The sequence below is a fragment of the Nomascus leucogenys genome, chromosome 22a, assembly GCF_006542625.1.
Source record: "Nomascus leucogenys isolate Asia chromosome 22a, Asia_NLE_v1, whole genome shotgun sequence".
In the NCBI taxonomy this organism is placed as follows: domain Eukaryota; kingdom Metazoa; phylum Chordata; class Mammalia; order Primates; family Hylobatidae; genus Nomascus; species Nomascus leucogenys.
The window spans coordinates 103,523,483-103,537,279 of NC_044402.1; the positions used below are offsets into that span (position 1 = coordinate 103,523,483).

The 13,797-nt window shown below is 37.9% G+C and overlaps 1 protein-coding gene and 1 non-coding gene across 2 annotated transcripts in view; one reads left to right on the forward strand and one right to left on the reverse strand.

Moving 5' to 3' along the window:
* Positions 1 to 13,797, forward strand: part of NBEAL1 (neurobeachin like 1) — a 207,371-nt gene that overhangs the window by 42,089 nt on the left and 151,485 nt on the right. The window contains exons 5-6 of the mRNA XM_030803003.1: positions 5,633 to 5,714; positions 6,530 to 6,657. Coding sequence (XP_030658863.1) covers positions 5,633 to 5,714; positions 6,530 to 6,657 — 210 coding nt within the window. The remainder of the gene's footprint in view (positions 1 to 5,632; positions 5,715 to 6,529; positions 6,658 to 13,797) is intronic.
* On the reverse strand, positions 1,539 to 1,672 carry LOC115832666. The gene has a single exon (XR_004028184.1). It is a non-coding gene; the product is annotated as a small nucleolar RNA SNORA1 (small nucleolar RNA).

Consider the following 13,797-nt stretch of genomic DNA (forward strand, 5'->3'; position numbering starts at 1 on the left):
AGGAAACTTAGTAGAATATAGAGCTTGAGCCTTGCTTATGGAAATTCGTTTCAAAAGGGCTCAAAATCTGGATTTTTCAAGCATTCCACATTCATCTACATATAAGAATTCAAGAACCATTGGTTTAGGGGCATATGCATATAAGAATTCAGGAACCATTGGTTTATTGGCTCATATTCCTCTTGAAACCTATCTTCATTTCGGAAGCTACATTCTATATCTTTAAATCTATTTTCTTTTTGGAAGCCACTTTCTATAACATACATTATTTGTTTTATAAATATTTTATAATTAATTAGTAGATGAGTAGGGACTTAATTTACCTCTTAGTCACCTTTGGCTTAATTTCTCATTGCCTTTGCAGGAATTATGGAATGATTGAGCAATAATTGCTAAAACATTTCACCCCTAATTTAGGCTCTCCAAGAGCCTTAGACATGTTTTTATTTGTGTGTTTTTCCTCATCCTTAAAATTTGGAAAAATAATACAAAAATTATAAGGGTTGAAGGATGCGGCCGGGTACGGTGGCTCACACCTGTAATCCCAGCACTTTGGGAGGCCGAGGAGGTGGAGCACTTCAGGTCAGGAGTTCGAGACCAGCTTGGCCAACATGGTGAAACCCTGTCTCTCCAAAAAAATACAAAAATTAGCCAGGCGTGGTGGTGGGCGCCTGAAATCCCAGCTACTCAGGAGGCTGAGAGGCAGGAGAATTTCTTGAACCTGGGAGGCAGAGGTTTCAGTGTGCCGAGATAGTGCCATTGCACTTCAGCCTGGGTGATGGAGCGAGACTCTGCTCAAAAAAAAAAAAAGATTAAAGGGAAAGGGTTTATTCAGGTAGTAAGACATAAGTTGACCTCTGATAATTTGCTATATTTTCTGCTAGCTACCTACTACAATTTTGCTGAAATAAAAAAATCCTACAGATATTTGTTTTAAATTCATTATGTTTAGATTTTGGTAATAGAGGGAAGCAATGAAATGCTCAACAAATTTTTTGGTTGAAAAAAAATTTTTTGGGTAGGAGATAGTTTCTTATGATAAATTTAATGTTCAATAGCTACCAGTCACAGAACATGTTTCTATTTCCAGAGACCTCACTTTACTTTTTAAAAGCTCCATTTAAAAACTTTAATCGACTTTATGTTTTAGAGCTGTTTTTATATAAATCTAGAATTCCCACATACTGCTTTCCCATACCCCTTGGTTTCCTCTATTATTAATATCTTGCATTAGTATGATACATTTATTACAGCTGATGCACCACTATTTATACATTATTAACTAAGGTCCATGTGCACATTAGGGTTCACTATTTGTGTTGTATAGTTTCATGGGTTTTGACTAATTTATATTGTCATATATAAGTTTGACATAATCATCATTATAGGATCATATAGAATGGTTTCCCTACACTAAAAATGGCCTGTGCTCCACCTATTCATTCCTTACACACCCACACACACACACCCCACACCCCTGCCCACCCCAACCTCTGGCAACCACTGATTTTTTTTTTTTTTTTAATCATAAGCATACCAAATGTTACAGGTTTCATTGTCACCACTGCAGCATGGGTTCTGTGATGGAAGCATAGCCTGTGTCTCAATTTAGCCACATTAACTTTTTTGGACACCATGATCAGCAGTACCCATTCTCATCTAGAATGAGGCTTAACCACTGGTATTTTAATGGTGTCTTTAGTTTTGCTTTCACCAGAGTGTCATAATTAGAATCATACAGAATGTAGCCTTTTCAGACTGGCTTCCTTCACTTAGCAATATGCATTTAAGCGTCCTCCATGACTTTTCTTGTTTGTTTGTTTGTTAAACGAGGTCTTACTCTGTCACCCATGCTGGAGTGCAGCTGCTTGATAAGGGCTTATCGCATCCTTGACCTCCTGGGCTCAATTTATCTTTCCACCTTAGCCTCTGAGTAGCTGAGACTATAGGTACATGCCACCATGCCCAGTTATTTATTTATTTATTTGTATTTTTTGTAGAGAAGGGGTTTCGCCATGTTGCTCAAGCTGGTCTCGAACTCCAGGGCTCAAGTGATCCTTCGTCTTGACCTCCCAAGGTGCTGGGACTATAGGCATGAGCCACCGCACCTGGTCCTCCTCCGTGTCTTTTTGTAGCTTGATAGCCCATTTCTTTTTGTCACAGAATAATACCCTACTTATGGACATACCACAGTTTGTTTATTCATTCCCCTGTTGCAGGATATCTTGGTTACTTCCAATTTTTGGAAGTTACGAATAAAGCTGCTACAAACATCTGTGTGCAGATTTTGCATACACATAAGTTTTCAACTCATTTAGGTAAATACTGAAGAGTATAATTGCTGTATCATACAGTAAGCTTATGTTTAGCTTTGTCAGTGCAAAATTATCTTCCAAAATGGCTATACCATTTTGCATTCCCACCAACAATGAATGAGAGTTCCTGTTGCTCTCCATGGTTTCCAATATTGGATTATACTATTCTTTTATATTTTAGCCATTTTAATAGGTGTTTGTAGTATCTTATTGTTTTAATTTGCAATTCCCTAATAACAAAAGATGTTCGCCATCTTTTCATATGGCTGTATACCATTTGTATCTTCTTTGGTGAAGTGTCTATTTAGATCTTTTGCTCATTTTTAAAAATTGGGTTGTTTTCTTATTAAGTTTTAAGACATCTTTGACTGTTGTGAGATGTAATTCCTTTATCAGGTATCTGGGGTTTTTTTTGTCGTTGTTGTTGTTGTTGTTTTGAGACAGGGTTTTACTCTGTTGCCCAGGTGCAGTGAGTTCTGTTGCCTGAGGTGCAGTGGCGTGATCACAGCTCACTGCGTCCTCAAGTTATCCTCCTTCAGTACCCCCCACCCCAAGTAACTGGGACCACAGGTACATGCCACCATGCTTGGCTGATTATTTTTTGTAGAGATGAGGTCTCACTATATCGCCCAGGCTGGTCTCTAACTCCTAGGCTCAAGTGGTCCTCCCACCTCACCCTCCCAAAATATTGGGATTACAGGCCTGAGCCACTGTGTCTGGCAGGTATCTGGTTTGCAAATATTTTTTGATAGTCTGTGACTTGCCTTTTTATTCTTTTAATAGTGTTTTGCAAAACAGAGGCTTTTAATTTTAATAAAGTTTGACTTAACTTTTTTCTTTCATGCATTATGCTTTTTTTAAAAAATTGAGACAGAGTCTTGCTCCATCACCCAGGCTGGAGTGTACTGGACATGATCATGGCTCACTACAGCCTCAACCTCCCTGGCTCAAGTGATCCTCCCACCTCAGCCTCCTAAGTAGCTGGGAGGCACACCACCATGCCTGGCCAATTGTTTTAAAAAAATTATTGTCTTGCTGGCAGGGTGCAGTGGCTCACGCCTGTAATCCCAGCACTTTGGGAGGCCAAGGCGAGTGGATCACTTGAGGTCAGGAGTTCTGGACCAGCCTGGCCAACGTGGTGAAACCCCATATCTACTAAAAATACAAAAATTAGCTGGGAATGGTGTGCCACACGCTTGTAATCCCAGCTACTTGGGAGGCTGAGGTGGGAGAATCGCTTTAACCCAGGAGGTGGAGTTTGCAGTGAGCCGAGATCATGCCACTGCACTCCAGCCTGGGTGACAGAGCGAGACTCCGTCTCAAAAAAAAAAAAATTTTTTTTTTTAAATTATTGTCTTGCTACGTTGCCCAGGCTAGTCTCGAATTCCTGGGCTCATGCAGTCCTCCTGCCTCTGCCTCTCAAAGTGTTGGGATTACAGACAGGCATGAGCCACTACACTCAACCTCTTTTTCTTTTTCTTTTGCTCAAATTGTGGGTCTGTTTCTTTTGTGTATTGTTTCTTTTGATTTTCAAACTTGTGTCGCCTTCTCATGTGAGTTGTTATTTTTGAGTAAGTGTTGGTTATTGTTTTTGAAAAATCATAGAGATACTTTTAGGCTGGGGATAATATTGTCTTTCTTTTCAGTTAATGTACATTTGTTTTTGGAAAAGTAGGATCCCTCTAATACAGTGAATGATTGAGCTGACTTGGACTTAGTCTCTGTGACTACTAATCTATTTTCATTTCACCTTTACTTCTTGAGTGTTGTCTTTTGGGATCTTAAACCATAGCCTTAGAGACAGTCATTTTCGGGCTCTGAATTCTAGTTTTTGTCCCTTTTCAGCACTGTGAGACTGTCAGATGTAATCGGCAGCTTCTCATTGTTTCCTTTGTCAGGAGTGGTACAAGTCATGAGTGCAAAAATGGATCTAAATGCAGGTCTCATCTGTTTCTGTGTTTCCTTGTTCTGTATCTTGGATCTATAATTTTTCACTTCCTTATTAATTTTCTCATGCCTTTAAACAGATTTTTTAAAAAATGTTTTGTCCATGTTTTCTAGTTGTTCTCAGGGAGAGGACTGATCTTAGTCCACTATTATTGGAAGCAGAATTCTTGCAGAGGCTTCCAATTTTGCCTCTGCCTGTACCCTGTTTTCTCCAAGTTGTCATGCCAGTCTGACTTCTTACATTAAGAAGTCTTTTGGTTGGGTGGGTGTGGTGGCTGACACCTGTAATCCCAGCCCTTTGGGAGGCTGAGGCAGGAGGATTGCTTGAGCCCAGGAGTTCAAGACCAGCCTCGGCAACAAAGTGAGACCCTCATCTCAACAAAAAATGTAAAAAGTTAGTCAGGCCTAGTGGCACATACCTGTAGTCCCAGCTTCTCAGGAAGCTGGGGTGGGAGGATTGCATGAGGCCAGGAGTTTGATGCTGCAGTGCACTGTGATTGCACCACTGCACTCTAGTCTGGGCAGCCGAGCAAGATCCCATCTCTTAAAAAAAAAAACCAGAAGAAGTCTGTTAATTCTGTTAATTTTTCTAAAATTAGCATTTACTGGATTTTAAGATATAAAATGTTTTACAAGATCACAATATCTCATAACAAAATTAATGAACGTTGCTTTTTTATTATGTCAAGGAAAAGATTTTAGGTATAGTAAATATTGTCTGTTTTACCTCAGTCTTATAAAAATGGAATAAAAATGAGGGACCATATTTTAGTTAAACACTAAGCACTTATGAACCCACTGCTTTAAACAAAATATGGTACTGTGCCATCTTAGAGTAAGTAAAGATGCTGTTAGCCCTTTTTCAAGGACTTTTAATGTAGTTGAGGAAATATGAGAGCCTTAAAAGGAAACCGTAATTCAAAAAGCAAAGTGAAAATGATTATACTGCACATGTGTTATAATGAAAACAGTATATACAAAAAAGAAAACTAAGAATCTGCATAGGGACAAAAATCTGTAAGGAAATAATATAGATGAACATAGTTGCTTATTTTTAGATTGCAAGATATTGGTGTTTATTTTTTCTCTTCTGTTTCTACTTTGTGATATTTTCCAATTTTCAATAATAAATAGATACTAATCAGCATATACTTTTTAAATGTTATCTGTTTATAGTAGTTAAATGGTGCTTGAGGTGTATTTCACAGTTGGTGGGAAAGCAGTTATATAACCACATTGATTTTATGTTTTAATAGATGTCATTTGCATTTTGTTTGCCAGTATGTGTTCTCATAATTCAAGCTGAATTCATGAACATATGTTTTGTTCACCATTCTTATGCAAAAAATTAAAGTCTCTTTTTCTCACAGAAATCTATCAAATGTGGAAGAAATTGGGACTTGCTCGTACATTAATTATGTCATCACCATGACAACACTCTATATTCAGCAAGTAGGTGTGAACTAATCTTTTTTGTCACTTTACTGAGAGCAACTAGGTTTTACTTTTGGTTTTTTTTTTTTTTTTGAGATGGAGTTTTGCTCTTGTTGCCCAGGCTGGAGAGCAATGGCCTGATCTCAGCTTATCACAATCTCTGCCTCCCAGATTCAAGTGATTCTCCTGCCTCAGCCTCCCAAGTAGCTGGATATTACAGGCATGTGCCACCACGCCCGGCTAACTTTTGTATTTTTAGTAGAGACGGGGTTTCTCCATGTTGGTCAGGCTGGTCTCAAACTCCTGACCTCAGGTGGTCTGCCCGCCTCGGCCTCCCAAAGTGCTGGGATTACAGGCATGAGCCACCATTGTCTGGCCTACTATTTTTTATATTATAGTTAGTATAGTTAAATATTTTCAGAAGAGGTAATAATTGAGAAGAGACTTAAACTTATTGTTGGGTAATGTGTATTTCAGAAATCTTATACATATTACCTAAATATAGACAAGTAGTTATTATATATACTGTTATTTAATTTAAAAATTCAAGAGTTTTATAAATGGCTTTTAAAATGATACAATTTGTGATTTTTATGTATTATTTATTTATCACATATCCTTCCTACTGAAAACATTACTTTTTCAAAAGATGTTTGGCTATTTATTTTAAACCTATCGTAGGACATATTTAAAATCTTAGAGGCTATATCCAGTCCATATGATTAAATGACTCTTAGTCTCAAAGGAAAAGTTTGGCTTGTTTGAATACAAATGACTTATTGTTAGATGATAAGTAAGATATGTCTTTAATTTATGTTTAACTTTGTTCTCAGTTAAAAAGCAAAAAAAAAGAGAAGGAAATGGCAGATCAGACATCTATTGAAGAATTTGTGATCCACGCATTGGCATTTTGTGAAAGCTTATATGATCCATATCGGAATTGGAGACATAGAATTTCAGGGTATGTCTTATAAATAATAATGTTCATTTAAAACCTGAATGTCATAATATATTTGATTCTTCAAAGCAGGTCTTCTCTATGAAAGCAATTGGAAAGAAGTATATAAGACCCACAGGTTTAACTCTGAGCTAGAGAAATATGTTGGAGGGAATGAATTAGTGATAAATTCTGCTTCTGAATAATTACATATGCCCTGAACTTGTATTTTGCAATGCAGTTTTGAATACTAATAATCTGATAAGAAATGTTAAAGGCAGAGTAGCATCAAATACAGTATACATATTTTTCAAGAAAAGTTCTTTTTTAAAAAACATACTTTATAATTCGAAAATGCTTTCTAGCAGTATTTTGTCCATTTTTTTTCTTTTTTCTTTTTTTTTTTTTTTTTTTGAGACAGAATCTTGCTCTGTTGGCAGGCTGGAGTGCAGTGGCACAGTGGCATGATCTCAGCTCACTGCAACCTTCACCTCCCAGGTTCAAGCAGTACTCCTGCCTTAGCCTACCGAGTAGCTGGGATTACAGGAGTGCACCACTGCGCCCGGCTAATTTTTATATTTTTAGTAGAGACGGGATTTCACCATGTTGACCAGGATGGTCTCGATCTCCTGATCTCATGATCTGCCTGCCTCGGCCTCCCAAAGTTCTGGGAGCCACCGTGCCCGGCCTTTGTCCATTTATTTTTAATTGTAGAGCTTCTGTCGTCAGGATCCCATAAGGAAAACATAAATGAGACTAAATATTTTTATTTTTAGACACGAGATCTCACTATGTTGCCCAGACTGGTCTTGAATTCCTAGGCTCAAGTAATCCTCTCGCCTTAGCCTCCCAAAGTACTGGGATTATAGACACGAACCACTGCACGCAGCCTCCTCACACTTGATATTTTAAAAGAGAAGATCTAATACAAGGAAATTGATAAATATTAGAGAATTGACAAATCAAAGGTGGGACACTGACTTTAGGAAACAGCTAGTTTCCCTGGGGTCATGAGAACAAAGGGAAGAGAATGGAGTTATCAGAATCTAGACTTTTGGAGAAGAGGCCCTACAGCACTGAGGTTCAGACCTCTGAGGAAGGAGCATTGCATAGCTGGTGCTGATATCTCTTGAGCAGTCAAGAGGCTCATTCTGGGATTGCCAAAAATAAGCTGAAGACAGGAACCAACTGCCATTACTACAATTAAGAATTCTTGCTGGAGTGATGCTGATGAGTATAGAGAAAAAGAGCAATATGGAACCAGTCCTTGCTCTCTTTTTTTTTCCACGCTTCATCTGGTACCCTCTATTAGGGAGCCCAAAAGGGAGGCAGCTGGAAAAAGAAAGTTTGCATGATGCCTGCCCCAGCATCACAAAGCAGAGAGCATATAGAAGGGTGGGTTGGTAGCTTAGTGACAATAGCTGAATTACCAGTACAGAACTCAAAGAGAGGAATTTTAAAGTCACATATCATTCTTACCTGTGGGTACAGATTACGAAGAATTGTTTCATCACTCTCAATCAGACCTCTTTTTTAAATCTCCTAAATCTCCTCACGATTTTCCATTTTCATTTTCAACTTAACACGACCCGTTTGTAAATAATTTCTACTTCCTGCAACATGATTGCAGCATTTCATTACTAAATTATTTTTGTAGGCTTTTCAGGGTTCCCATGGTAGTATAGCCACCATACAATTAGATGATGGTGAAGAATTGGTAACTGAGAGAACATTTATATATACTATGTGGTAACACCTTTTGTATGTTCTATATAGTGATGTAATAGTTTATTGAAATCAGAATACATCGGCTGGGCGCGGTGGCTCATGCCTGTAATCCCAGCACTTTGGGAGGCCGAGGCCGGTGGATCACGAGGTCAAGAGATCGAGACCATCCTGGCTAATATGGTGAAACCCCGTCTCTACTAAAAATACAAAAAATTAGCCGGGCGCGGTGGCGGGCGCCTGTAGTCCCAGCTACTCGGGTGGCTGAGACAGGAGAATGGCGTGAACCCGGGAGGTGGAGCTTGCAGTGAGCCAAGATAGCACTACTGCACTCCAGCCTGGGCGAAACAGCAAGACTCTGTCTCAAAAAAAAAAGAATACATCCTGGGAGATGGAGATTAGGAAAATGTTGGTTAAAGATACATAATTTCAGTTAGACAGGAGGAATAAATTATGCTTCAGTAACAAACAAGGGGCTTAGAATAACAAAAGATTTATTACTTTTTCATGTTGTCTGTCTTTTGTGAATAGGCAGAGAGCCTCTACTCATCAGAGTCACTAAAGATCCCAGGCTAACAGAGCAGCCAGCATTTTAGCGTTTGCTGGTCACCATGTGTGAGAGAAAAAGTTTTGAAAAGTGTCAAATTGGCAATTTAATGTTCTTGTCTTGTCTGGTCATGCTACATGACACATGTCATTTTCATTCTGAACTCATTGGCCAGAACTGTGATTACATGTCCCTATCTACTACAGTGGGGCCAAGTTAAAATCTACCATGTGACTAGAATGGGTAGAAATAGTTGTCAGTTAGTGCCGTGACTACCTTTTATCTCTGCTTATGCCCTGCTTGTGAGTCTTTAAAGATACAAAGAGGGAGCCGGATATGATGGCTCATGCCTGTTGTCCCAGCTACTGGGGATGCGAGGTGGGAGGACTGCTTGAGCCCAAGAGTTCAAGGCTTCAGTTAGCTATAGAGACCTGTCTTTTAAAAAGAAAAGATACAAAGAGACACTTAACAGTGCTTCATCTGTAGTCTTTATACTCATTAGCACTTTGGTTCTAACTAATCAGTGTTCCCCCTGTTTTGACATGTATGCCAGAGATTTCTCTAAGGAAAGTGTATCTCCTCCTCTTCCTCCTACTCTTGCTACTTCTCCGTCCTCCGCCTTAGACTTGTCAGCAGTGGCAAATCTAAGAGAACATTTTAAGTTTTGAAACAATGACATAATTTTTCTTTATAGACAGCAAGACAGATACAGAAAGAGGAACATAAAATCAGTCTGAAAATGGCAGAAGAGAGGCTTTTAAAGGAATCTTTAATAATAAGAGCAAAATGAATTTAAAGTTGGGGAGAGAAGATTTATAAAAAGTTAGCTCTGATAACAAATTAAATAAAATTCGTAGCTAAAAACAGTTTTTGAGAGTCAAAAAGAAGAAAAATTTTTTGATAATAACTCTTTATTAAAAAGGAAAATATAATAAAGATTATTACACCAAAAAAGAGTCATTTTCCCATATAAAGTAGAAAACATATATGGATAACCAAAACTTGCCAGATGAGGCCAGTCAGAAAATTCCAAATATTAACAAAAACACATTTTTCACTGGCCCATTAATCAGATAACTTTAAAAATTACATAAAAATTAAAATTACCTCCATATAGGAATACATTTTAATTCACCCAGAGATCCAACACACTTAAGAGAGAAGAATTTTACTAATTTAATTTTTAAAAAACCACTACCTATTAAACTCATGTAGCATTGCTAAGAGTATCTACGGAATTTTCACATTGATGTTTTCTTGCGAAAGTGGAAATCAAAAGCACAGAGACCCTCTTTAACAATGAACCGCTGATAAGCAAAATATTTGTAATTATAATTACATTCCACTTATGTGCATTTGTGAGCATTAATTTACATCAGGCTTTCCAACTTACCAACATTTATAGAATTTCTTACTAGTGAGAGTTTTACAAAACTTTTGAAGTAATTGTTAAATTTGAAAACACTTCTGTATTTTCCAGACTACTGTGCTTCCAATCCAGAGTGCTCTCACATTTATAAGGTCCATCTACAGTTTGTTACCATGTATCTTTGAACATGTGTTAGACAAATGAAAGTATTCTCACACTCTGTACATTTATAGGAATTTTTCAAAAATGAGTTCTTTTAGGTATCAAATGAAACTTATGAACTAAAGAAATTACCACACATTTAAATTTATAAGGCTTATCTCCACTGACTTCTTACATATTTCAAGGAAAAATGGAAAAACTGAAGGCTTTGCCACATTTCTTAGAATTACAGGGTTTTTCTCTATTGTGAACCCTTTTATGTCTTTGAAAGAAACTGGGGAAACTGAGGACTTTACCAGTTTTTTTACATTCATTTTTCCACCAGTATGAGTTTTTGTTAGTTTTCAAAGGGAACTGGGAAAATTGCGTGTTTTCCAGTATTCCTCACAGTCCCACTATGTGTTTTTTCATTTGTTCTTATAGAACTAGAACATCTGAAGTCTTTACCACATTTCTTCCATTCACATGGTTTTTTTCCAGTATGACTTCTTTCATGCTGTTGAAGGGATCTGGGAAAAGTGAAGGCTTTACCACTTTACTTATATCCAAAGGGTTTCTCTTCAGTTTGAGTTCTTTCATGTCATCAAAGGGAACTGGAAAATGTGAATGATTTACCACATTTTTTACATTTCTAAGGCTTTTCTCCACTGTGAGCCCTTGTATGCTTACGAAGGAAACTGGAAGTTGTAAAGGCTTTACCACATTCTCTACATCTGTAGGGTTTCTCTCCAGTATGAATCATTTCGTGTTGTCGAAGGGCATAGGAAGAAGCTAATAATTTATCACGTTTCTTGCATGCATAGGGTTTCTCTCCACTATGAGTTATTTCATGTTCATGACAGTTTCTGGAATAATTGAAGTCTTTATCACAATGTTTACATTTATAGGGTTGTTTTCTCCAGTGTGAGTTTTCTGGTGCATTTGAAATAAACTGGGGAAAATAAAGTTTTCCCCACCTACTGTACATTTATAAAATCCATTGTCACTGTGCATTACCATGTGTCTTCAAACACCTGTGAGAGAATTAAGCCACATTGTTTACATTTATATGGCTTCATTTCACAGTCCTCACACTCAAACAGTTTGTATCCAGAGTGAGATATAATATACCTGTGAAGAGATGCATGACATATGAAGACTTTTCCACACGTTCTGCATACACATGGTTTTACTTTAGTAGAAACTTTCTTGTTCAGATTAAGATTTGAATTCTGGCTGAAGGTTTCTCCACCTTGACTATTTTGTTTACCTTCACACAGTCTCCCTACCATATGACTTACATTTCTCCCATATTTTCTGACTTGATCGTCAACATTCTGGTCTTCCCATTTGTTTCCTGTAGAAGCCAAATTCCTGAAGGTTTCCTGCGTCACATCTCTATAAGAGTTTCTTCTGGGAAAAATCCAGCAACGCCCACTCCTGAGGGGTGAAGGTTACAGCCACATCCTCAAAAGTCACTGAGTCCATGTTCCAGCTTCCAGCATGCTCTGGCATCCTGCCCAGGGATCTTGCAGGGCCTGCAGGTCACAGGCAACAGAGGCTGCCACAGAACCACCTAAGGCCTCTCAGAGCTGAGGAGAGGGATCCCGAGCTAGGAGCGCAGCCCAGAGACCCAAAAAGAAGAAAATTTTATATACTATTAATATAATATAGGAAGATAATTCTGCATATGTAAGATGGCAGCAGAAAGGGGGGCAAAGTAGAGGATGAGTAGCAGCATTTAATGAATACATGCATATATTTGCCAGGAATTACGTTAGAAGCTGTGTATGTGTTATCTCTAATATGCACAACAATCTTGCCAGTAATGTAAGAACTGCTTCAAAGATAAATGGTAAAGCAGGGTATTCTTTGGGTTTCTTTGACTTTGACAGGGAGATTAAAAAATAGAATTAGGAGAAATCCATTGCTCATGGAAGACCTATACAAAGGGATCTACAGCAATAATTTATACCTTATTTATTAATCTGATTCTGAAATTAAGTGGAAATTTAGAAGATATATATTTTCTTATTCATTGTTTGTGTTTACTGCTTACCAAAATAGCAAAAGCAGGTTAGAATAGATTTAATTAAAATTAACATAATTCCAAATACAGAGCCATGTAAAACTATTTCTTTTCTTATTTGATGACAACAAGTAGATGCGTTCTGTAGATTTGATTAATCTGGTATCTCAATTTTGATTCTACTTACAGAACCTCAGAAAGTTAGAAGGATTTCCTCAAGTGGAACTAAAATAAGTTTAGGGAAATAAATCAGCCAGGCATGGTGGCTCACACCTGTAATCCCAGCACTTGGGGAGGCCAAGGCAGGAGGATTGGTTGAGGCCAGGAGTGTAAGACCCCATCTAGAAAAAAAAAAAAAAATAGCCAGGTGTGGTGATGTGTGCCTCTAGTTCTGAATACTTGGGAGGCTGAGGTGAGAGGATCACTGAAGTGATCAACCAGGAGTTGAAGCCTGCAGTGAGCTGTGATCACACTATTGCATTCCAGCCTGGGTGACAGCAAAACCTGAAAGAAAGAGGAGGGAGGGAGGGAGAGAGAGAGGAAAGGAGAGGAGAGGAGAAAGGAGTGGAAAAAGGAAAGGAAAGGAAAGAGGGAGCGAGGGAAGGAAGGAGAAGAGAAGTGAGAGAAGAAGAAAGAAGAAGAGAAAAGAAAAGAAAGAAAGAAAAAGAAATCTTCCTTCAATATGACTTGTTCATTCATTTAAACATTGATTCAAAAATATTCTTATCGAGTTCCTACTTTGTGACTAGTGCAAGTTTAGTAGGATTCCTTGCCTTGCCACAGAGAAAAATAATTTAATTATGTTAAGGTATGCCCTGTGCCTCCTACTTGTCAAACCTCAGACAATATATGCACAAAATAATTACAGTAACGAATTATTTAACCATTCAGGAAGAAAATTTATGAGTTCATACCAGTGATAGATAGATAAGGGGGAAGTGAAGGGTGTTGCTTACAGTAAAATTCCATGTGCCAATTAGTAAATATAGAGGAGATGCTGGAGTTGGGGAAAAAAACACATTTTGCACACATCATCGTAAGATTGGATCAGGCAAGAATCATTCATGGATGTTAAACCTAGGGGAAGTTTTTGTTGGGAGCATGATGTGTGTATGGTTTTTTTTGTTTGTTTGTTTTTTGTTTTTTGTTTTTTTTTTTTGAGACAGAGTCTTGCTCTGTTGCCCAGGCTGGAGTGCAGTACCGTGATCTTGGCTCACTGCAACTTCCGCCTCCCAGGTTCAAACAATTCTCCTGCCTCAGCCTCCCAAGTAGCTGGGTTTACAGGCGTGTACCACCATGCCCGGCTGATTTTTTATTTTTTTATTTTTTTATTTTTATTTATTTATTTTTTTT